The sequence below is a fragment of the Coregonus clupeaformis genome, chromosome 35 (assembly GCF_020615455.1).
Source record: "Coregonus clupeaformis isolate EN_2021a chromosome 35, ASM2061545v1, whole genome shotgun sequence".
In the NCBI taxonomy this organism is placed as follows: Eukaryota; Metazoa; Chordata; class Actinopteri; order Salmoniformes; family Salmonidae; genus Coregonus; species Coregonus clupeaformis.
The window spans coordinates 2,884,512-2,907,436 of NC_059226.1; the positions used below are offsets into that span (position 1 = coordinate 2,884,512).

A 22,925-nucleotide genomic window follows, 5' to 3' on the forward strand; every position below is an offset into this window, starting at 1 on the left:
GAGCCAGAGGAGGAGCCAGAAGGAGAACCACAGGAGGAGGATGGAGGAGGTGAGACTAGTTGTCACTCAAATGACACCCTATACGTACAATAACACTGCATTTCTTTTGGCTGTGTCTCAAATGACAATCTATATCCCCTACAACACAACAGTACTTTAGACTGGCCGTGTCCCACATTACACCCTATATCCCCTACAACACTACTTTAACTTAACAATGGCTGTCTCAAATGACACACTATATCCTGTGTAACACTACACCACTTTAGACTAGAACCATGTGACTTGCTCTATGTGACTTTGGCTAGAGTTAGTCCATTAGTGCTATTTGGGTTCTTAATTGGATTCGTTCCGACATTTTCTTGATTTCTTGTTGTGTTTATATATATATATATTTTTAAATAATTTGTGTACTTGTTTGACAAGTTACTGCATTGTTAGGGGCTAGTAACATAAGCATTTCGCTACACCAGCTACAACATCTGCTAAACTATGTGCGCGACCAATAAACTTTGGTTTGATCACATGGGAATTGCCTAGGATGTCATGCCAAATGATGATTAGCCCACTGTCTAGAAATAGCCAATCAGAATCTAGAGATGAACAGACCTCACAAATCATCATCAGCGACAGAACCTGTCTGTCCAATCAGACTGACTTCAGAGCCGAGGTCACTCAGATGAGACACTGATGACATCTGTAGTACCACTGCGCCAACCCTCCTGAGTGGCGCAGTGGTCTAAGGCACTGCATCGCAGTGCTAACTGTGCCACTAGAGATCCTGGTTCGAATCCAGGCTCTGTCGCAGCCGGCCGCGACCGGGAGACTCATGGGCGGCGCACAATTGGCCCAGCATCGTCCAGGGTAGGGGCGGGAATGGCCGGCAGGGATGTAGCTCAGTTGATAGAGCATGGCGTTTGCAACGCCAGGGTTGTGGGTTCGATTCCCACGGGGGGCCAGTATAAAAAAATAAATATGTATTCACTAACTGTAAGTCGCTCTGGATAAGAGCGTCTGCTAAATGACTAAAATGTAAATGTAAATCTTAATGAGCAAATGTGGTCCTCTGTAGCTCAGCTGGTAGAGCACGGCGCTTGTAACGCCAAGGTAGTGGGTTCGATCCCCGGGACCACCCATACACAAAAATGTATGCATGCATGACTGTAAGTCGCTTTGGATAAAAGCGTCTGCTAAATGGCATATTATTATTATTATAAGGTATTCTAATCATAATGCCTGACTAGTGGGTGATACACCTGTCAATATCCTTTATGTCCTGCTTCCATTGGCTGACCCTATGCTGGTCCTGGCCATCAGAGCAACAAGAGTACACAAGTAGGGTGAGAACACATTATACCATCTATTCAAATACCACCCATTGCTTGCAGAACAAAAAATATAAAATAAATAAATGCTAATAAAATATAAAATCATTATATGATCTATATCTACGGATTACATATAGGGTTATTCCATTCTATTTAGCCTCAATCTATTTTTGGTATGGGTTTCACAGTTGTTATTGCTGCAGTACTTTTCAGTGTTCAACTGCTTGTTTTTGTTGCTTGCTGCTTAGTTTTTGACTTTTTTATGCTCTGCACTTCCTTATGTGGAGACAATGTACAATATACATGGAGTGTACAAAATATTAGGAACACCTTCATAATATTAAGTTGCAACCCTTTTGCCCTCAGAACAGCCTCTATTCGTAGGGGCATGCACTTTACAAGGTGTCACACGTTCCACAGGGAAGTTGGCTGGATGTCCTTTGGGTGATGGACCATTCTTGATACACACAGGAAACTGTTGAGTGTGAAAAACCCAGCAGTGTTGTAGTTCTTGACACACTCAAACCTGTGCGCCTAGCACCTAATACCATACCCCATTCAAAGGCACTTAAATATTTTGTCTTGCCCATTCACCATCTGAATGGCACACATACTCTCAATTGGCTTAAAAATCCTTCTTTAACCTGTCTCCTCCCCTTCATCTACACTGATTGAAGTGGATTTAACAAGTGACATCAATAAGGGATCATAGCTTTAACCTGTATTCACCTGGTCAGTCTATGTCATAGAAAGAGCAGGGGTTCCTAATGTTTTGTACACTCAGTGTATATCCTCATATGTGGAACATTTGCAGTTACTTCTTGTATGTACGTAATTATGAACGCTTGTACAGTACAAGTCTCAGAAAACTACATTTCCCTTTAGTAGCTGTTGGGGTCACACAGTTGTAGTCAATGATGTGGCCCTCAGTGCATGATGGGAAATGTGAGTTTTCCTAAGCTTGTTGGCACCACTGCATTAAACTTACTCTCTCTTCAATTGTTCCATATCTCTCTTCTTGCACCTCCCTCCTTCCCGCTGTTTTTCCTATTTGCACTTGTCTTTACCTCATTTTTTATTTTCTCAATTTTCTCCTTCAATCTTTTATCCCATCTCTATCTCTCTCTCTCTCTCTCTCTCTCTCTCTCTCTCTCTCTCTCTCTCTCTCTCTCTCTCTCTCTCTCTCTCTCTCTCTCTCTCTCTCTCTCTCTCTCTCTCTCTCTCTCTCTCTCTCTCTCTCCCTCTCTCTCTCTCTCTCTCTCTCTCTCTCTCTCTCTCTCTCAATATATACTGTATATATCTCTCTCTTTCTCTCTCTCTCTCTCTCTCTCTCTCTCTCTCTCTCTCTCTCTCTCTCTCTCTCTCTCTCTCTCTCACTCTCTCTCTCTCCCTCGCTCTCGCTCTCTCTCCCTCGCTCTCGCTCTCGCTCTCTCTCTCTCTCTCGCTCTCTCTGCCTTTGGCACATCAGAGCAGGAAGCTCAGGAGGAGGAAGGTGAGAGTGATTGTGGGAGTGATTCTAACACACCTGAGGCACACATTGATTTAGTTGGTTTTTAATCACATGAAATCTAACCTACATTTGAAATGCCTGTATGAAGGAGGAATCATGTGCTAACTCTTTAACTCATGGCATCATCAACAGAAGCTGTACCGTTGCTACACACACCGACACTTCATTGATGATGATGATGATGATGATGATGATGGTGCATGCTATTGCTCCTGTTGTACTCTGGAGGTCAAATACTAACTTCAGATCTGCAGGCGTAACTCAAATCTTTTTTATTGTACACCCTTCTGACATCAATTTATGATTTACGCAAAATGTATTGCCTTGTCTTTTTGTCCTGTTTTTGAGAATTGTGTCCTCTATTTTCTTCAGGACTATGGATTTCATTTGACAGAATGAGAACAAAAGCTATATTTCTGTTCTTTCCTGTGTTAAAACTTCTCCCTCTCTCTCTCTCTCTCTCTCTCTCTCTCTCTCTCTCTCTCTCTTACAGAGGAGAAACTTCCCATACCCAAGTATGTTCACTTTTGTGTGTGGCAATTTTGCTTCGTGCATGTGACAAATAGGTCAAAACATTTATTTCTCTGTTCATCCTCTATTTCACTTATTTTCTCTCCTCCTTTCTCGTCTCTCTCTTTCTCTAAGGCCCATGGTGCCCCAGCTAGCCCCTCCCAAGATTCCAGAGGGGGATAGGGTGGACTTTGATGTGAGTGATGTCATCTCATATCAAGGAATTGGCCCACTATTGGGTCCTGATTGGCTGTTGCCCTTCGATTTCCAAATCCACTACTGAACATTACACCACATCTCTGAATAAGAATCTATTTAATCTCAATCCTCTCCTTTTCTCTCTCTCCCTCTCACAGGACATCCACAGGAAGAGGATGGAGAAGGACCTCCTGGAGTTGCAGAGTCTGATTGACGTCCACTTTGACCAGAGGAAGAAGGAGGAGGAGGAGCTCATTGGGCTGAAGGACCGAATCGTGAGTCAACTTCCTGTTTACTTCATGTTGAATTGTTGAAATGGAACAGAGGAAGTACAACCTTAACTATCTGAACAATAACAATGCTCAGGTTTTTTCATTTAACGTTTTGTCCCAACAGAACACAACCCTGGTCAAGAAGTGGACAAGTCACGATAAAAAAAGTCTAAAGTCCTGTCCTCTCATCCTTTCCCTCTCTCATCCCCACAGGAGAAGCGTCGGTTTGAGAGGGCAGAGGTGCAGCGAGTTCGAGCGGAGAAGGAGCGGGACCGGCAGAACAGGATTGCGGTAGGTCAAAACACATCCTTGCGGTACCTCAGGATTGTGGTAGGGTCAACTTCACACCCCTGTGATAGCCCAGGATTATGGTAGGGCCGGGTACACACCTGTGGTACCCCAGGATTGTGGTAGGGCCGGGTACACACCTGTGGTACCCCAGGATTGTGGTAGGGCCGGGTACACACCTGTGGTACCCCAGGATTGTGGTAGGGTCAACTTCACACCCCTGTGGTACCCCAGGATTGTGGTAGGGCCTGGTACACACCTGTGGTACTCCAGGATTGTGGTAGGGCTGGGTACACACCTGTGGTACCCCAGGATTGTGGTAGGGCCGGGTACACACCCCTGTGGTACCCCAGGATTGTGGTAGGGCCTGGTACACACCTGTGGTACCCCAGGATTGTGGTAGGGCCTGGTACACACCTGTGGTACCCCAGGATTGTGGTAGGGCCGTGTACACACCTGTGGTAGCCCAGGATTGTGGTAGGGCCGGGTACACACCTGTGGTACCCCAGGATTGTGGTAGGGTCAACTTCACACCCCTGTGGTACCCCAGGATTGTGGTAGGGCCTGGTACACACCTGTGGTACTCCAGGATTGTGGTAGGGCTGGGTACACACCTGTGGTACCCCAGGATTGTGGTAGGGCCGGGTACACACACCTGTGGTACTCCAGGATTGTGGTAGGGCTGGGTACACACCTGTGGTACCCCAGGATTGTGGTAGGGCCTGGTACACACCTGTGGTACCCCAGGATTGTGGTAGGGCTGGGTACACACCTGTGGTACCCCAGGATTGTGGTAGGGCCGGGTACACACCCCTGTGGTACCCCAGGATTGTGGTAGGGCCTGGTACACACCTGTGGTACCCCAGGATTGTGGTAGGGCCAGGTACACACCCCTGTGGTACCCCAGGATTGTGGTAGGGCTCGGTACACACCCCTGTGGTACCCTTAGTACTTTTCCTTTCTAACTTTAGCATTCTCTCGTGCTCAGGAAGAACGGCAGAGAAAGGAAGATGAGGAGGCTAAAAAGAAGAACGATGATGAGGCCAAGAAGAAGAAGGTTCTTTCCAACATGGGGGCCAACTTTGGGGGCTTCCTGCAAAAGGTATTTATGTCCACTGTCATTCTCTTGTTAGCTTTAGGAACAGATCTTTGGATTTATACAGTGTTTCATTAAGATAAATATCTATTTGGTTGCTCAATTTAGAGTTGCGTGCATGTTCTGTCAGACTGTTTTAAACATAGAAATAGAATTAGAACATGTAATTGTATTTCAGGCAGAGCATCGTGGGAGGGGGAAGCGTCTAACGGGGAGAGAGATCAAGAGGAAGACCTTGGCTGAGAGACGACCCACACTGGAGATCGACAACCTGAGAGAGGATGCCCTGAAGTGAGTCCCGGCCGATCACACCTGGGCCAAAATCTTCCTCACACCATCACATCAGTTTTCAAGAATACATGTCCAAAGCCCACACACCTGGCTGCCAACTGTGTTGCTATGGTTACCGCCTGTAACCCCCCCTCTCTCTTGGTCTCCCAGGCAACAAGCTCAGGAGATGTGGAACTGGATCTTCACGCTGGAGTCTGATAAGTTTGACTTCATCGATCACATGAAGAAACAGAAATATCAGGTGGGAAGACCTGGACACATGTACCAAAGGCAGAATCCGTAGATGTTTAGGCTTGTGTGTAAGCGACTGTAGACGTCTGTTGTGTAGTATTTGTGAAATCACTGATGCAATTGTGTCATTTGTTTGTGTGCAGATTATCGTTCTCTTGAACAGAATCACGAGTGCCCAGAAATTGTAAGTACAGCAACCCTATTCAATTTCTTGGTTTCTTTATGTGAACTTTTTGGCCACTTTTTCAGTAACGTGTTTGTATGGTATGTGCATTTCTCTACGAATAGTTGTTTCTGAACTTAGCTCTCTTTCTCCCTATCTCACTCCCCTGTAGTAAAAAGGTCCATGGTAAGGGGAAGGTCGGTGGTCGTTGGAAATAAAGAAACTCCCACTCTCATAGGGCAGAAGGGAGAAGACGACTTTGGAGGGAAGAAGAAAAGAGGGAGATCCCACCCTCCCTTCTTCCCTCTCCCCTCTTCAATCTTTCCTCTCTTATTGTGGCCACCCTCTTCTTTGGCATGTCCTCGTGTGTTTCATTGCAAAATACAAGTTATAATAATATGTATTGATAATAAAATCGGTGTACACTCGCTGAGGTTGCTAGCTTGATGTTCCTCTGGAAATTATCACACACACACACAAATACGTTTATTACTTTATTTGGAGCGTGGGAGAAAGTATAATGACTCAAAATCGACCTTAGATCAGTGTCTTAGCCTGGCCAACCTAAACCTACTCCAACATTACTCAACTAGGGAAACGCTGCCCTCTGCTGGAGAGATGTGAAACCCCCTCTGTAGCGCTAGATACTGTAGGTGTGCTACAACCGGATTTCACTAATTAGACACACGCATTGGTTTAAACACACTCAACACACATATTACCTGACACTAGAAACCATTATTACAGCACACACTAGTAATCATCAACACATACTAGACAGGCAGAAGGGAGTTATATACCTGATCTACTTGCAGAGAGCTCAGTAATGACATTGTCTCACATGTGTGGAGGAACACATAAACACACACACGCACACACACATGCACACACATGCACACACACACACACACACACGCTCCATTCAATCTGCATCACTGAAGCGTAACATACGGTGGCCGGGAAGTGCAAAGCAACATTACAAAGAATGAAACACTTTTACAAAGCTCGAGACAAATTTACATTTTGGAAAACAAATTTACATTTTGGAAAACAAATTTACATTTTGGAAAACACATTTACATTTTAGAAAACAAATTAACATTTTAGAAAACAAATTTACATTTTAGAAAACAAATTAACAAGACGCAAAACACTTTTACCAGTCCCGAAACAAATTTACAAATGACAGATTCGTCACGGAAAGGGAATGTACCATATACCGGAAGTGACACGGAAGTGATAAGCGTGGTCTTTTCGTGTTGTTGTTGTGGAGTTTATGGCGTCAAATAAGTTTATGGTGACCGCCCGAACATGGACTGCGGCCGAGGGATGTTTTGCCCGTTTTGTGGCAAACACATGAACAGCTTAACGCGGTTTTGCTTTACGTGTGGTCGGTGTTTGGAGTTTTTAAAGGACGCGGACAAGACGGAAACATTGGAAACACAGGGGACGTCTCGACAGCCGGACAGTGCTATGCAAAGTAAGTTTAGCAAAACCAAAACGCTAGCTATCTAAGGACAGTAACGCTAATGATTTTTTGAGCGGCTTCTAACTTTCTGTTTCGGAACTTTGTCCATTTCTGCAGAACAACCATGCCCATCATACAAACAGTTCATGTACAGTACAGAAGCTCGAAATCAAAAGAACGACAGTCTTTTAACTATTGGCCAAAAGGAAGATATAGGGCTGACTGTAAGTCGCTTTGGATAAAAGCGTCTGCTAAATGGCTTATTATTATTATTATAAAGAAAGAAAACACGTCCAGGTAAGGTGTACTGACCGTCCTATACAATTTTGCAATGCTCTATATGTATTTGTGTGTTTGTGTATATTTATTTTATCTATGTATACATTAATTATATCTTTGTTATTTTACTAGATAAACGTTGGATTGATGGTGCCAAGTGGAACTGATTTAAAACCTCTAAGAGGGAAAACACTACAGTTATTTACAGACCCAGAGGTAGCAGCACCTGATCTACTGAAACAAGCTGTCCAGAAAATGACAACATTTAACAAGGACATGCACGAAGGACCTTATGTCCTTTTGTATCCAGACTGCTCAGAGGTGGTTCATGTGCCTGGGTCAGAAAGGCCATTCAAATTGGCAGAATATAAAAAGGAAATAGGAAAGGCATATTCCAGGATCACTTTTTTCATTTGCCTAGAAAAACACTATAAAAGAGGTTAGTGGATCTCATGATTCAATATTTCTACATATTTAGATACTCTGCTGGAGGATAGATAATGGTTGTTTGAATTATTTTTTTCAGTGGATGATACCTCAGACTCTGATTCTGAAATTGTCATCACAACAAGGAGCACAGCTGAACTCAATCGTGCTGACACTTTGGTACATCAGTTATTTCTCTTTTTTAAAATGTTTATGTATGTTTGTATTTATTAATTTTCATATAATTTATTAATTAGATGTACATTGTGGTCCTCTGTAGCTCAGCTGGTAGAGCACGGCGCTTTTAACGCCAAGGTAGTGGGTTCGATCCCCGGGACCATCCATACACAAAAAAAATGTATGCACGCATGACTGTAAGTCGCTTTGGATAAAAGCGTCTGCGAAATAGCATATTATATTATTATATTACATTGGATTTTAAGCATAAAATCAATGTCCTGGTCAATATTTTAGTGGAAAAAGGCTTGTTTTGATTATTTTGCAGTAACTATTATACAGTAACACAGACAACCATTCAGCATTGATATATACTGTATGTGGTAATGGAAAAATAATGGAACCTGTTGAAAGTTGTTGATCATTTTATCCGTTTCCTCTCAGGTTTTTGAACCACAAAATCGAAGTACTCCCAAACACAAGCTGGACGATGAAAGGTAGGTGTTGCACACTTGGACACAAAGGAATTTTCACACGTGCAATAATAATTCATATTTTGTTGGGCTACAGTGCTTTCACTACCAGGTAAAGTGCAATTTCACCTTTTTTTTATTTAACTCACAAAACTGATAAAACTACTAGCAGATATTTCACTACTTATTCACATACACATTATACATACATTTATATTGCTGCACATAAGCTCAACGTTGCTACATGCTATCAGCTGTTTCTGTAACTGACTGCGGTGCCCCCTCGCTCCCTACCTAAAGGACCCACAGCTGCCTGTGTGAGCAGAGCTTTACAGAATAAACCCACTGAAATACAGTTGCTCTTGCAGTTGAATAAACAAAAATTTACCAAACCATTAAAAAAAACATGTGAGAATGAAGTGGGGGGTATCCACTCTCCATTCATATGTCCCACATCACTGTCGATCCTGCATAGGTACTATAGGCCTTTACTGAAGTGGCACGGTCATCCAGAACCAACTTAAAGAACTCCAACACGTTTCGGCATCTAGCCTTTGTCAGGGAGTCAAATAGATGTAATGAGAGACACTGGGTTTTTTCTAGTGGTAATCCACCAATAGGAAACATGGGACACATCCATATACATAATGTTTACATGATTTGACTATTGTAGGCCTGAAGGACACCTACTGGTTTTAAGATGTCTACAACACCTACTCTAGCCCAGAACACCTTGGACACTAGAAAAGACCCATTGTCTCTCATTTCATCTGTTTGACTCGCTGACGAAGGCTAGATGCAAAAACGCATTAAAGTTCTTTTAAATTGGTTCTGTATGGCTTGGCCACTTGCAATACAAGCATTTTAATAGTTAAAAAATAGTAGTTTGAGCTTTCTTTTATTTTATACCTTTTCCATTAAAAAAGAAACTCAAACTAACTCAGATTTGAGTCCAGGAAGCGCTCCTATCCACATGTTCTCAAAATAATCTTTTTTTAAAATACATCTTTCTGTTCCCTCTACTACTACATGCTACTCAAAGCTACATTATAGCCTTTATCATGGAGCTAATCATTTTAATATGTTTTATCATGTTTCAGAGATGCACCAGGACAATCAACAATTCAGCCTGGACAGGTAATAAGGCAGAGTGTGGCAGCATGATATTTCTTGCTTTCAGTGTTGTTGTTTCAGACATTTTAATCTTTTTTTCAGATAGTAATATCTGATGCTGAGGATCTGGATCCACCGGAAGCAAATCCAGAAAAAATGTCTTGCTACAGGTAAGTAAAAAAAAAAAGAAAAGATAATGACTGACATAATTTAAATGTATTGAACTGATTACATGGGGAAGACATTTTTGTTTGTAAGATGTTTTAACATGGAAATGGCAATTTCCCAACAGTAAATACACAGACCTGTATTCACCAAATGTTGAGCAGGAGGACGAAGAGCCGGTTGCTGTCAATGTGAAGAATTTCCAACACACAGCAATGTAATATGCTTTTGACTATAGCACTCCAGTTTTTTCACTGTACAATAGTTCTTGTATATCTGGAATATCCACAAATGAATTAACTTTTTGTCATTACAGGGAGGAGACGGACATTGCATTACCTGACATCTTAGCAAACCTGTCTCTTCCTATTGATCATAAAAAAAGTCAGCCGGTTTAACATCTCAAGGGATAATGTTTGGGATGGGGCAGTCAGAGGTTTCAAGCGTACAACATATTCTGAAACCTGTGACATGCTGGTGAAATTTACTGATGATACTGGTGTTCTGGAAGAGGAAATTGACACTGGTGGTCCAAGACGAGAGTTTTTAACTCTACTGATGAAACACCTAAAAGACCGGCCCATTTTTGATGGACCAGAAGGACATCGGTTCTTGGTCTACAATGCAAAGGGTATGCATATTGGTTGGATGTGTACTATAGGCTACTAATGGTTGGTTAATGCTCATTGACCATATATATCACATGACATATGCTTGCATATTACAGTATATACAGTAATGCATTGTTTTAATTTTGCAATATGAATTCATTCACAGCTGTTAGGGAGGATGAATACTACTTGGCAGGAAAGATGATTGCTGTGTCAGTTGTGCATGGAGGTCCAGGACCCCATTTCCTGTCAGAAGATCTTGTACATTATCTTGCAGGCCAGCCTTCATTCAAAGCAACAAATAATTTAATAACTGATGAAGAAATAGGGAAAGCTTTGCAAGAGGTGAGAATAGCATAAGGGTATGGTAGGGCAGAGTTTTTCATACTTACTGCAGTGTTTTTGAGACAATGTTTACTTCCTATATCACGTACGGAATATATTTAATTAATTTATTAGTTTTTGATAGTGTAAGATTACACCTTGCTATGTACGTTATTAAAAAAATAGGCAAGGAGATACAGTGCATACAGTTATTGACTGGGGTGTTTTTGCCCATTTTCATGTCTTTCAGATTGAGAATGCTGCTTCATTGGATGCTCTGCAAGAATGTATGATGAGACACAGCACAATGTTACAGACAGCAGGTTGTCTGAGACATGTGGCTACTGTGGAAGAAAATAAAGAAATCGTGTCAGACTACCTCCAATGGTATATCATTGACCGCAACTCATCTGTAATTGACAGGTAAGATGATATTTGTAGTGATGAGATTTTTATTTATTTATGTATGAATTTTTTGTTTGAAATGCCTCATGGTCCCCATCTTTGGTTTATGCAAGTATGTATATCTGTTATCAATTTGTCCTTAATCAGAATTTGTACCTTAGTGTATTTCAACGGATATGTGATGTCACTTCATTCTGTGTCAAACTACAGTGCCTTCATTAAGTCTGCACACCTTTATAGATTCAATTTAAAATATATTTAAATCCTTTTCCTCATCAATCTACACACAATACATCATAATGACAAAGCAAAAACAGAAATTAGATATTAGGTTTCTCCTCCTGACTAACTCTTCCATAGAGGAAAATCAGTCCAGTTACCCCTTAAAGTGATCCATCCACCTCTGCTGTACATCTGGCAGCAGAGTGATGGTTTGAGGCTCACTTTACCCATCAAACCCTTGATGACTTGCTGCTGTTTATCCAACCACCTGCTCCATACTGTAGCAGTGTCATTTACATATGGATCTATTTCTGCCCTCAGTTCTCATAGAGATCCTGACATGCAGAGAGGTTTTAGTATCTCTTGTAAATGTCCCTGAAAATCAGATATAAAGAGTGTGGTGATGTGTGTAAAGCCTGTAGCTTCATACACGAGGAATCCAGGATGGAATTACTTCCAAAGGTGCTTCAACAGTGTACTGAGAAAATGGTTAATTAACTTGTGCGAATGTGATATTCCAGTTTTTAATTTTTATTAAATTTGCTACAATTTCTAAAAACTTGTTTTTGCTTTGTCATTATGATGTATTGTGTGTAGGCTGATGAGGAAAAAGATTAATATTACTATTTTAAATTGAATCTATAACGAAACAAAGTTGTGAAAAAGTGCAATGGGTGTGTAGACTTTCTGAAGGCATCGTGTGAGTGCTCAAGCCACCCATCCGTCTGTGTCATTCCAGTCTTTTGTTTCTGTGTGTTATACTTACAGTTTAACAATTTAACGTTTAATGTGCAATGCAAAAATAGGGTTTTTGAAATCAATTTTCAACAATGTTAAGGTGGATAGTAATTGTAGAGAAGAGAATATTTAATAGTTTTCTTTAGATAATTTTAAATTCAATTGGCACTACACAGCAGTGAAACAATGTTTGTGTTCACTCTGTAGATTCAGAGATGGTCTTTCAACCCTGGAGTTTTTGACTGCACTACAGCAACACCCTACTTTGCTGGCCCCTGTCATGTGCCACTCTGAAAGGCGACTCACTGCTTTTGAACTTGAGAGACTCTTCAAACCTGACCTCAGTCCTTCGGGGAGTAATCGAAGACTTAAAGAAAGTCAAACCATGGCCTACTGGGCAGACTATCTCCTTGATTGTGAAGGTTTGTTAGTTTGTTTTTTATAACTAGTTAAGAAAACACATGGCAGTGATGTATCTGAATTGTTTTTCTTTGCAGAAGGCCAGGCTGCTGTGTCTGTGGAAGATGTTTTGATGTTTGCTACTGGGCTGTTTTCACTTCCCCCATCTGGCTTGGAACCACTGCCTCAAATAGAGTTCCTGGAGGACTCTTCGTTCCCAATGGCAAATACATGTTCAAACTCCTTGAGATTACCACTCCTAGACTCATACACTTTGTTTAAGTCACAAATGGACTTTGGAATTCAAAATAGTCCAGGATTCGGCTGTTTCTAAGCTATATGATGGATGACCCCTAGAGTTAAGACTCTGAAAAAGTTGTTGTTGTTAAAGGTTAGGGTTGGGCATCATTTAGATTTTAACGATTCTGATTCCAATTCCGATTCTTCCTTTTGATTCCGGTTCTTATCGATTCTCGATTCCGATTCTTTGAGTGGTGGAGTTGAAACGGGTCACATGCTTATTTCACAAATAAGAGGAAAGTTTTATTTTGATTCAAAGGTGGGTTGCAGTTTGACGGGGCTTTTTCAATGTAAAATAAAGCCACACTAGAGCACCGCTTACTGTGCTCCATGGCTGCAACACAACAAGCACCTGGCCGCTACAGAAACCAAAACTTGCGCATGTTAAATTTGGAACACATGATCAGATTTGAAACCCAATCCTCCAAAACGATTCCAATAAAGAAACAATTCCGATGGAATCGTAATTTTTTAAAACTATTCCAAGTAGGAATTGGTTCTTGATGCCCAACCCTATTAAAGGTGCACTTTTAAAGTGCAGTTGCCAAAGTTGTTTTTATAATGTTACTGTATGTGAGCATGTTCTTTTCTCACAGTAAACATTTTGAAAATGTTTTAGATCCATTACTCTCAATACTACAAAAGTGTAATAAATACTGATTACTATTTTTGATTAATTTACTTCACACTTAAAAACAATTAAGCTTTGGGTGACAGATTCATAAATATTGTGTTCAGACAGACAGCAGTATTCCACCACTACAAAAAACCCTCCCTTTTTGATCATTTCATAGCTGAGCCATTTCTTTTAGTTTCATGTACAGTTCGGATGCAGACTCCCAGTTGTCTGGCTCCTGTAACTGATTGTGTTCCATGGCAAAGTCCAAGTACTCCTGCATGTTTGGGTCCCCACAAGGAGTCATTGACAGGCTAGCCTCAGGAAGGGCATCCAGTTCAGCTTGTTCACTTTGAAATCCGCAGTCTCTGGAGCCAAACCTATGTTAAATAGAATACATAATTGCATTTATTTTCATTTAAGCTAAAACGTTACATTAATGCTTTTATCTGTTTATTATCACCAATGTATCACCTGTGTGGTAAGTAGTAGAGTTCATTGGGCACTCCTCCTGGACATGCTGCTGTTCTGGAAGGGCGAATCCTGTGGCTGTTCCACAGTCTCACACACTCATCCAAGTCCTTCTGAATAACATCACCAAAGCAATATCTCAATAGGCATTGATGCTCATGACTCCCGTTGAAGTATCCGGCATCTCTAAGGTCGGCAAATAACTCCATCCAGAACTGAGACCTATAGAAATGGATACAAATGTTTAGTTATACTATAAATAATAAAGGTTAGTTATAATGAAATGTATGGTCTGTGCATCTTTTGGTCATTCGATTTTCTTTTCAGGAACAGCTACTTTTCCTGACGGGCAGGATTTGCTTTACAAATTTGTATTGATAATTATTGTGCTCGTTTTTCATTAATCGTTCCTGAGAAGAAAATCGAATGACCAAAAGATGCAATGACCCTTTATGAAGACAACTCACCTTCCCTTTCTAAATATAGACCACCAGGACTCAATACGCTGGTTATTTATAGATGAGCCGTACATGCGGCTGGACGCTCCAGAGTAGTGGTCACTGTGATGGTGGCGTAGGGTACATTGAATTGCAGCCATTATGCCGTTCTCAGTGCCGCAATCAGTCCTCAGTCTCATGGGGATGACACCGAGGTTTCGCACACATGACATGAAATAGTGAGCAATCACTGTTGGGTTATTATTTGTTGGTCCACATTGAAGCCACAATACTTAACGTGAAAATCCATCTATGCATCCCGAAATGGCCAAACCGAATGGCTTAAGTTTGTCATAACCATCTGCGTGCCACATATAGTTAGGTCCCATTGAGTAGTTGTCCAGGTCCACGAAGTTCAAATCTGATGGCGTTACTCACGGCGTTTGGCGAGGAATAATCCTTTCTGCGGTACAACCCGGCTTCGTTCAGTTTACTTTTAAGAGTCCTCAAGCTGATGTTTACACCGTGTAGACTTGACATCATGTCCACGATTACAGCGCATCTGAGTGACCCTCGTTAAAATATTGAACGCAATGATGCAGTATGTCTGGTGTTTCCGTCTGGTCCGCGTCCTTTAAAAACTCCAAACACCGACCACACGTAAAGCAAAACCGCGTTAAGCTGTTCATGTGTTTGCCACAAAACGGGCAAAACATCCCTCGGCTGGTAAAAGTGTTTTGCGTCTTGTTAATTTGTTTTCTAAAATGTAAATTTGTTTTCTAAAATGTTAATTTGTTTTATAAAATGTTAATTTGTTTTCCAAAATGTAAATTTGTTTTCCAAAATGTAAATTTGTCTCGAGCTTTGTAAAAGTGTTTCATTCTTTGTAATGTTGCTTTGCACTTCCCGGCCACCATAGTAACATATTCTGCAATAGAAATGTAAAGGTCATTTCCGATTGAGCCGACATGTTTACCGTGAATGCAGTTTTCGCTAACGCGAGAACATTGCCTTTAAATTTCAATCACGCTGTAACACTGAATTTCCGCAATACGGATTGAATAGAGCCTTAACTCTTGTCACCAAACTGCCACTGCTGAATGCTAGTAGCAGTGGTTTTGTTGAATGACTTGTTAGCTTGGAAACTACAGCACCATTTGCCCTCTAACTTCATTCATATCTCTTTTTACTTTCATTCTTACAGTAACGATTATCTCCTCTCTCCTGCATCTTTTCTTCATCCAGCTCTTCCTCTCTCTCTCTCTCTCTCTCTCTCTCTCTCTCTCTCTCTCTTCAATTGGGTTGAGGTCGGGGGATTGTGAAGGCCAGGTCATCTGATGCAGCACTCCATCACTCTCCTTCTTGGTAAAATAGCCCTTACAGTTTTTCTCAATTGCTAAAACACTAAACCCTATTGTCTGAACCAAATGCTCAGTTGCCTGAACCCACTGATTGAATCAATCACTCTTTTGGCAAAACCATAAGCACTTTTCACCTGTTTAGACATAACTTGCCAACACATTTTCATTGTGATGCACCCGTGCTGCATAATGGTGAGCACAGGTGACAAAAGACAAACACAATTAGAGCACAGGTGTCACCACTTGAACACAACAACTCAAAATTGATCACACTTGTGGCTAATGATGTGAGGGAACATATACAGTAAGCCAGTTCAGAGAGCACTGGTTTGTGAGGCCCTACAATGGATAGAAATCTGAGAGGAAGAGTTTGTGTGAGAGGAGGTCGAGGTGGTCGAGGTGGTCAGCGAAGACAAAGAACAGTAATATCTGATGAAATCAGAGCTACTGTGATTGACCATGTTCTTGTCCATGGTATGAGCATGAGGGAGGCTGGACAAAGGGTACAACCAAACATCAGTAGATTCACTGTGTCCACCATAATCCGAAGATTTAGAGAAGAGAACAGGTAATTACCTTTTTTTGACATTATAGTACAGTATGTAAATGTTGACAGCAATTACTGTATGACATACTATATACTGTTTATGTGCTGCCATCAGCAATCATGGGGTTGTCCACCATCATGCCAACCTGGGGCCCTACAACACTCACCAGCTCCTCATTTTCCTCAATCACATGCGAGATGCTTTGTTAGGGCAGCAGGATGAGCATCCCACCTATGTTGTTGTTTGGGACAATGTGAGTTTTCACAGAGCCCTCCAGGTTAGAGAGTGGTACAATATGAACCAAGGTTTTATCAATCTTTGCCTTCCACCGTACTCCCCTTTCCTAAACCCCATTGAGGAATTATTCTCCTCATGGCGGTGGAAGGTATATGAACGCCAACCTTACACCAGGGTAAATCTCCTGCAAGCCATGGGACTTGCCTGTGGTGACATAGGTGTGGAGGCATGCCAAGCCTGGATACGGCATGCCAGGGTTTTTTTCCCCGTTGCCTGGCCAGACAAAATGTGGCCTGTGATGTGGATGAAGTCCTGTGGCCTGACCCAGTACGGAGACATGATGCTGTGGCTGAGTAATGCACTTATTTGTATATTTTTGTACTTTATTTTTACATGGGCTTACTGTACACAAGTGGCAAACGCATAAGATTTCTGTTTGTTTTTACAAGTGCTACATGTAAATGCACAAGATTTCTGTTTTGTCTTTTTGTACAAGTGCTAAATGCACAGTTTTTTTTTGTTTTGCAACATGCATTTAGCCTACAGTGAACAATAAACATTTATTTCTCCAGCTTCATGTCCTGAGCATTGTGTTTTCTATTTTTCTACGTAGTGTTTAGTGACTGTTCAGTAGTGTTTTTTATTTTGATTGACTCGGGGCACGATTTGACAACATAGTTCAGTTTTGAGCACAGATTGAACTGTTTTGAGGTGAAAGTTTGGTTTTGCAAGAAGAGTCTGAGGTTTTGTGAATGTAGCTTAAATTGGGTTTTGTGTTCACAAAAGGAGAAAAGGAGAGCAGCTTTCAAGAAATGTGTCTTAGCAATCGAGAAAAACTGTAAACAGCCTGGAGGTGTGTTGGGTTATTGTCCTGTTGAAAAACAAAAGCTGGTTGAGAGGGTGGCTATTTGAACAATCTCAAATATAAAATATATTTTGATTTGTTTAACACTTTAATGGTTACCATAGGTGTTATTTAATAGTTTTGATGTCTTCACTATTATTCTACAATGTAGAAAAAAGTAAAAATAAAGAAAAACCCTTGAATGAGTAGGTGTGTACAAACTTTTGACTGGTAGTATATATATATATATATATATATATATACAGTGGGGAGAACAAGTATTTGATACACTGCCAATTTTGCAGGTTTTCCTACTTACAAAGCATGTAGAGGTCTGTAATTTTTTATCATAGGTACACTTCAACTGTGAGAGACAGAATCTAAAACAAAAATCCAGAAAATCACATTGTATGATTTTTAAGTCATTCATTTGCATTTTGTTGCATGACATAAGTATTTGATACATCAGAAAAGCAGAACTTAATATTTGGTACAGAAACCTTTGTTTGCAATTACAGAGATCATACGTTTCCTGTAGGTCTTGACCAGGTTTGCACACACTGCGGCAGGGATTTTAGCCCACTCCTCCATACAGACCTTCTCCAGATCCTTCAGGTTTTGGGGCTGTCGCTGGGCAATACGGACTTTCAGCTCCCTCAAAAGATTTTCTATTGGGTTCAGGTCTGGAGACTGGCTAGGCCACTCCAGGACCTTGAGATGCTTCTTACGGAGCCACTCCTTAGTTGCCCTGGCTGTGTGTTTTGGGTCGTTGTCATGCTGGAAGACCCAGCCACGACCATCTTCAATGCTCTTACTGAGGGAAGGAGGTTGTTGGCCAAGATCTCGTGATACATGGCCCCATCCATCCTCCCCTCAATACGGTGCAGTCGTCCTGTCCCATTTGCAGAAAAGCATCCCCAAAGAATGATGTTTCCACCTCCATGCTTCACGGTTGGGATGGTGTTCTTGGGGTTGTACTCATCCTTCTTCTTCCTCCAAACACGGCGAGTGGAGTTTAGACAAAAAAGCTATATTTTTGTCTCATCAGACCACATGACCTTCTCCCATTCCTCCTCTGGATCATCCAGATGGTCATTGGCAAACTTCAGACGGGCCTGGACATGCGCTGGCTTGAACAGGGGGACCTTGCTTGCGCTGCAGGATTTTAATCCATGACGGTGTAGTGTGTTACTAATGGTTTTCTTTGAGACTGTGGTCCCAGCTCTCTTCAGGTCATTGACCAGGTCCTGCCGTGTAGTTCTGGGCTGATCCCTCACCTTCCTCATGATCATTGATGCCCCACGAGGTAAGATCTTGCATGGAGCCCCAGACCGAGGGTGATTGACCGTCATCTTGAACTTCTTCCATTTTCTAATAATTGCGCCAACAGTTGTTGCCGTCTCACCAAGCTGCTTGCCTATTGCCCTGTAGCCCATCCCAGCCTTGTGCAGGTCTACAATTTTATCCCTGATGTCCTTACACAGCTCTCAGACCGTCTGGTGTTCAACCTTCCCAAGTTCTCTCACGTCAACCCGCTCCTCCGCACACTCCACTGGCTTCCAGTTGAAGCTCGCATCTGTTACAAGACCATGGTGCTTGCCTATGGAGCTGTGAGGGGAATGGCACCTCTGTACCTTCAGGATCTGATCAGTCCCTACACCCAAACGAGGCCATTGCGTTCATCCACCTCTGGCCTGCTGGCTCCCCTTCCTCTGCGGAAGCATAGTTCCCGCTCAGCCCAGTCAAAACTGTTCGCTGCTCTGGCACCCCAATGGTGGAACAAGCTCCCTCACGACGCCAGGACAGCGGAGTCACTCACCACCTTCCGGAGACATTTGAAACCCCACCTCTTTAAGGAATACCTGGGATAGGATAAAGTAATCCTTCTACCCCCCTTAAAAATAAATAAATAAATACATTTGTAAAGTGGTTAACCCACTGGCTATAGGGTGAATGCACCAATTTGTAAGTCGCTCTGGATAAGAGCGTCTGCTAAATGACGTAAATGTAAATGTAAATGAGAGGTTGGAGTCTCTTTGATTGAGTGTGTGGACAGGTGTCTTTTATACAGGCAACGAGTTCAAACAGGTGCAGTTAATACAGGTAATGAGTGGAGAACAGGAGGGCTTCTTAAAGAAAAACTAACAGGTCTGTGAGAGCCGGAATTCTTAATGGTTGGTAGGTGATCAAATACTTATGTCATGCAATAAAATGCAAATTAATTACTTAAAAATCATCCAATGTGATTTTCTGTATTTTTGTTTTAGATTCCGTCTCTCACAGTTGAAGTGTACCTATGAAACAAATTACAGACCTCTACATGCTTTGTAAGTAGGAAAACCTGCAAAATCGGCAGTGTATCAAATACTTGTTCTCCCCACTGTGTGTATATATATATATATGTATACAGTGCATTCGGAAAGTATTCAGACCCTTTGACTTTTTCCACATTTTGTTACGTTACAGCCTTATTCTAAAATGTATTAAATTAATTGTTTGTTCCTCATCAATCTACACACAATAGCCCATAATGAAAAAGCGAAAATAGGTTTTTAGAAATGTTTGCACATTTATTACAAATAAAAAACAGAAATACCTTATTTAGATAAGTATTCAGACCCTTTGCTATGAGACTCGAAATTGAGCTCAGGTGCATCCTGTTTCCATTGATCATCCTTGAGATGTTTCTACAACTTGATTGGAGTCAGCCTGTGATAAATTCAATTGATTGGACATGATTTGGAAAGGTACACACCTGTCTATATTAGGTCCCACAGTTGACAGTGAATGTAGAGCAAAAACCAAGCCATGAGGTCGAAGGAATTGTCCGTAGAGCTCAGAGACAGGATTGTGTCGAGGAACAGATCTGGGGAAGGGTACCAAAATAATTCTGCAGCATTGAAGGACCCCAATAACACAGTGGCCTCCATCATTCTTCAATGGAAGAAGTTTGGAACCAGCAAGACTCTTCCTAGAGCTGGCCACCCGGCCAAACTGAGCAATCGCGGGAGAAGGGCCTTGGTCAGGGAGGTGACCAAGAACCCAATGGTCACTCTGACAGAGCTCCAGAGTTCCTCTGTGGAGATGGGAGAACCTTCCAGTATGACAACCATCTCTGCAGCACTCCTCCAATCAGGCCTTTATGGTAGAGTGGCCAGGCAGAAGCCACTCCTCAGTAAAAGGCACATGACAGCCCGTGTGGAGTTTGCCAAAAGGCACCTAAAGGACTCTCAGACCATGAGAAACAAGATTCTCTGGTCTGATGAAACCAAGATTGAACTCTTTGGCCTGAATGCCAAGTGTCACGTCTAGAGGAAACCTTGCACCATACCTACAGTGAAGCATGGTGGTGGCAGCATCATGCTGTGGGGATGTTTTTCAGCGGCAGGGACTGAGAGACTGATGAACGGAGCAAAGTACAGAGAGATCCTTGATGAAAAACTGCTCCAGAGTGTTCAGGACCTCAGACTGGGGGTGAAGGTTCACCTTCCAACAGGACAATGACCCTAAACACACAGCTAAGACAACGGAGAAGTGGCTTCGGGACAAGTCTCTGAATGTCCTTGAGTGGCCCGGACTTGAACCCGATCGAACATCTCTGAAGAGACCTGAAAATAGCTGTGCAGCGACTCTCCCCATCCAACCCGACAGAGCTTGAGAGGATCTGCAGAGAAGAATGGGAGAAACGCCCCAAATACAGGTGTGCCAAGCTTGTAGCTTTATACCCAAGAAGACTCGAGGCTGTAATCGCTGTCAAAGCTGCTTCAAGATAGCGTAGCAGTGCGGTCGTGTTCTCTTGTGTGTCCATGTAAATAGCCAGTTTTTTGTATTTTTTTTGTATTTTACGTATATATATATCACACTTTTCATCCTTCTACTAAATATACTTTCCTGCAACCCGCCTCACTCAATGTGGAACGGATTATATTATTTACTCACCTTTATCTAGAATCTCCAGTTGAAACTAGCCAGCCAGCTAACTAGCTAACTAGCTACTTGCTATTAGCCACCGTTAGCGGTTTTCACCCAGAACATCAGATTTTCTGCCGGAATAACTGAATCACTGGACTTTAACACCGGATCTAGCTAGCCGCAACCGAATGTATGTCGAATGGATGTTGCTGTAGGCTAATCACTACTGCCCCCGTAGCACCAGTTAGCCTTGAGCCTTGAGCTAGCCCCGGCTATTTTCCTCTCTGTCTACCGGATGGGAGTAGCCAGCTAACCAGCTAACTAGCTACTTGCTGTTAGCCACCGTTAGCAGCTTTTTCTCCATTGTCCGTGGCCTGCACTACCTACCAGTCAGCTCTAGCCTAGACTATTATCAGCCAGTCTGCACTGTCTGCACAGCGAGTTATCGACCCAGAACCTATCGGATTTTCTGCCGGAATCACTGAATCACTGGACCTTTAACTCTGGATAATCGCAACTAGCTAGCTGCAACCAAATGAACGTTGTTGTTGGCTAATCAGCCTTGAGCTAGCCTTGAGTCAAGCACATCTCCCGGCTATCTACCTCTCTGTCAACCGGACGGGACCTCCTAGAGTCGACACGGAGCCCTGCCGATCCATCACGACTGGTCTGCCAACGTAATCGTCTGTGGTTTCAACAGGCTTCCCGTTGCGACGACTACGAAGATCCATCTGCTATCCCCGGCCCGCTAGCACACGCAAACTACAACCGTGCTTCCTGCTCGCTGTGCTGAAGCACCAATTTGAACTGCTCTCGGATTCACATATTGCTGTTCACTGGACCTTATGATCACTCAGCTGCACAGCTGATGCCTGCTGGACTGTTCCTTTACACGGTACCCTGTCCTGTTTATTCTGTTTAGCCTCAGCCCAAACTTTATCACCATTACCAGTTGTTGTCTTAGCTCTCTCTAATAACACCTGTGATTGCTTTATGCCGATTGCTGTTCCAGTTAGTTCTTATTATACAATTTCACTGTAGAACCCCAAGTCCCTCTCAAACTGCCTCAAATAGTTCCTTTGTTCCACCCCCCATACACGCCGAGACTGGCTCAATCGGTGCCTCCAGTGATGCTATCTCTTTCATTGTTACCCAACCTCTTTCATTGTTACCCAACGCTTAGGTTTACCTCCACTGTACTCATATCCTTCCATATCCTTGTCTGTACATAATGCCCTGAATCTTTTCTACAACACCCGGAAATCTGCCCCCTTTATTCTCTGTACCCAACGCACTAGAAGTCCAGTTCTTAAAGCCTTTAACCGTATCCTTATTCTAGTCCTCCTCTGTTCCTCTGGTGATGTAGAGGCTAACCCAGGCCCTGCAGTCCCCAGTATCACTCCTACTCCCCAGGTGCTATCATTTGTTGACTTCTGTAACCGTAAAAGCCTTGGTTTTCTGCACGTTAACATCAGAAGTCTACTTCCTAAATTTGAGTTATTCACTGCGTTA

The 22,925-nt window shown here is 42.3% G+C and overlaps 4 protein-coding genes across 5 annotated transcripts; 3 read left to right on the top strand and 1 right to left on the bottom strand.

Annotated features, from left to right (window-relative positions):
- The first annotated feature begins 14 nt into the window (after positions 1-14).
- Positions 15-6,315, top strand: LOC121550874 (troponin T, slow skeletal muscle-like). Its single transcript, XM_041863270.1, has 10 exons — positions 15-49; positions 3,332-3,353; positions 3,484-3,544; positions 3,705-3,821; positions 4,032-4,109; positions 5,095-5,208; positions 5,381-5,493; positions 5,644-5,734; positions 5,868-5,908; positions 6,060-6,315. Exons 3-10 carry the CDS (start codon positions 3,488-3,490, stop codon positions 6,103-6,105), a joined length of 657 nt encoding a protein of 218 aa, XP_041719204.1. The 5' UTR covers positions 15-49; positions 3,332-3,353; positions 3,484-3,487; the 3' UTR covers positions 6,106-6,315.
- A 796-nt stretch (positions 6,316-7,111) lies between these two features.
- On the top strand, positions 7,112-10,474 carry LOC121550374. The gene is made up of 9 exons (XM_045210754.1): positions 7,112-7,367; positions 7,473-7,652; positions 7,767-8,073; positions 8,161-8,240; positions 8,682-8,734; positions 9,811-9,847; positions 9,926-9,993; positions 10,116-10,205; positions 10,305-10,474. Exons 2-9 carry the CDS (start codon positions 7,611-7,613, stop codon positions 10,384-10,386), a joined length of 759 nt encoding a protein of 252 aa, XP_045066689.1. The 5' UTR covers positions 7,112-7,367; positions 7,473-7,610; the 3' UTR covers positions 10,387-10,474.
- Positions 10,475-10,528: 54 nt separating this feature from the next.
- LOC121550376 (G2/M phase-specific E3 ubiquitin-protein ligase-like) lies at positions 10,529-13,653 on the top strand. Of its 2 annotated transcripts, none has more exons than XM_045210753.1 (4): positions 10,529-10,619; positions 11,174-11,346; positions 12,496-12,710; positions 12,786-13,653. In XM_045210753.1, exons 1-4 carry the CDS (start codon positions 10,578-10,580, stop codon positions 13,019-13,021), a joined length of 666 nt encoding a protein of 221 aa, XP_045066688.1. In that variant the 5' UTR covers positions 10,529-10,577; the 3' UTR covers positions 13,022-13,653. The 2 variants fall into 2 exon arrangements, with proteins under 2 accessions (XP_045066688.1, XP_045066687.1); XM_045210752.1 differs by lacking the exon at positions 10,529-10,619 and adding an exon at positions 10,627-10,944.
- LOC121550375 lies at positions 13,648-15,064 on the bottom strand. Its single transcript, XM_045210755.1, has 3 exons — positions 14,542-15,064; positions 14,078-14,296; positions 13,648-13,983 (listed from the first exon to the last, which is right to left on the bottom strand). The coding sequence occupies exons 1-3, from the start codon at positions 14,742-14,744 to the stop codon at positions 13,776-13,778; spliced, it is 630 nt and encodes a 209-aa protein (XP_045066690.1). The 5' UTR covers positions 14,745-15,064; the 3' UTR covers positions 13,648-13,775.
- Positions 15,065-22,925: the final 7,861 nt, after the last annotated feature.

Excerpts from the sequence above, each read along its gene's own strand:
- LOC121550374 (XM_045210754.1), top strand. The coding sequence starts at position 7,611 with ATGGCTTATTATTATTATTATAAAGAAAGAAAACACGTCCAG. Across the intron at positions 8,074-8,160 it reads AGAAAAACACTATAAAAGAG|TGGATGATACCTCAGACTCT; the intron begins GTTAGTGGATCT and ends TATTTTTTTCAG. Across the intron at positions 10,206-10,304 it reads AATTTCCAACACACAGCAAT|GGAGGAGACGGACATTGCAT; the intron begins GTAATATGCTTT and ends TTGTCATTACAG.
- LOC121550376 (XM_045210752.1), top strand. The coding sequence starts at position 10,750 with ATGAATTCATTCACAGCTGTTAGGGAGGATGAATACTACTTGGCAGGA. Across the intron at positions 11,347-12,495 it reads AACTCATCTGTAATTGACAG|ATTCAGAGATGGTCTTTCAA; the intron begins GTAAGATGATAT and ends TTCACTCTGTAG. Across the intron at positions 12,711-12,785 it reads CTATCTCCTTGATTGTGAAG|AAGGCCAGGCTGCTGTGTCT; the intron begins GTTTGTTAGTTT and ends TTTTCTTTGCAG.
- LOC121550375 (XM_045210755.1), bottom strand. The coding sequence starts at position 14,744 with ATGTCATGTGTGCGAAACCTCGGTGTCATCCCCATGAGACTGAGGACT. Across the intron at positions 14,297-14,541 it reads TCTATATTTAGAAAGGGAAG|GTCTCAGTTCTGGATGGAGT; the intron begins GTGAGTTGTCTT and ends CCATTTCTATAG. Across the intron at positions 13,984-14,077 it reads CTCTACTACTTACCACACAG|GTTTGGCTCCAGAGACTGCG; the intron begins GTGATACATTGG and ends TATTTAACATAG.
- LOC121550874 (XM_041863270.1), top strand. The coding sequence starts at position 3,488 with ATGGTGCCCCAGCTAGCCCCTCCCAAGATTCCAGAGGGGGATAGGGTG. Across the intron at positions 5,494-5,643 it reads CTGAGAGAGGATGCCCTGAA|GCAACAAGCTCAGGAGATGT; the intron begins GTGAGTCCCGGC and ends TTGGTCTCCCAG. Across the intron at positions 5,735-5,867 it reads TGAAGAAACAGAAATATCAG|ATTATCGTTCTCTTGAACAG; the intron begins GTGGGAAGACCT and ends GTTTGTGTGCAG.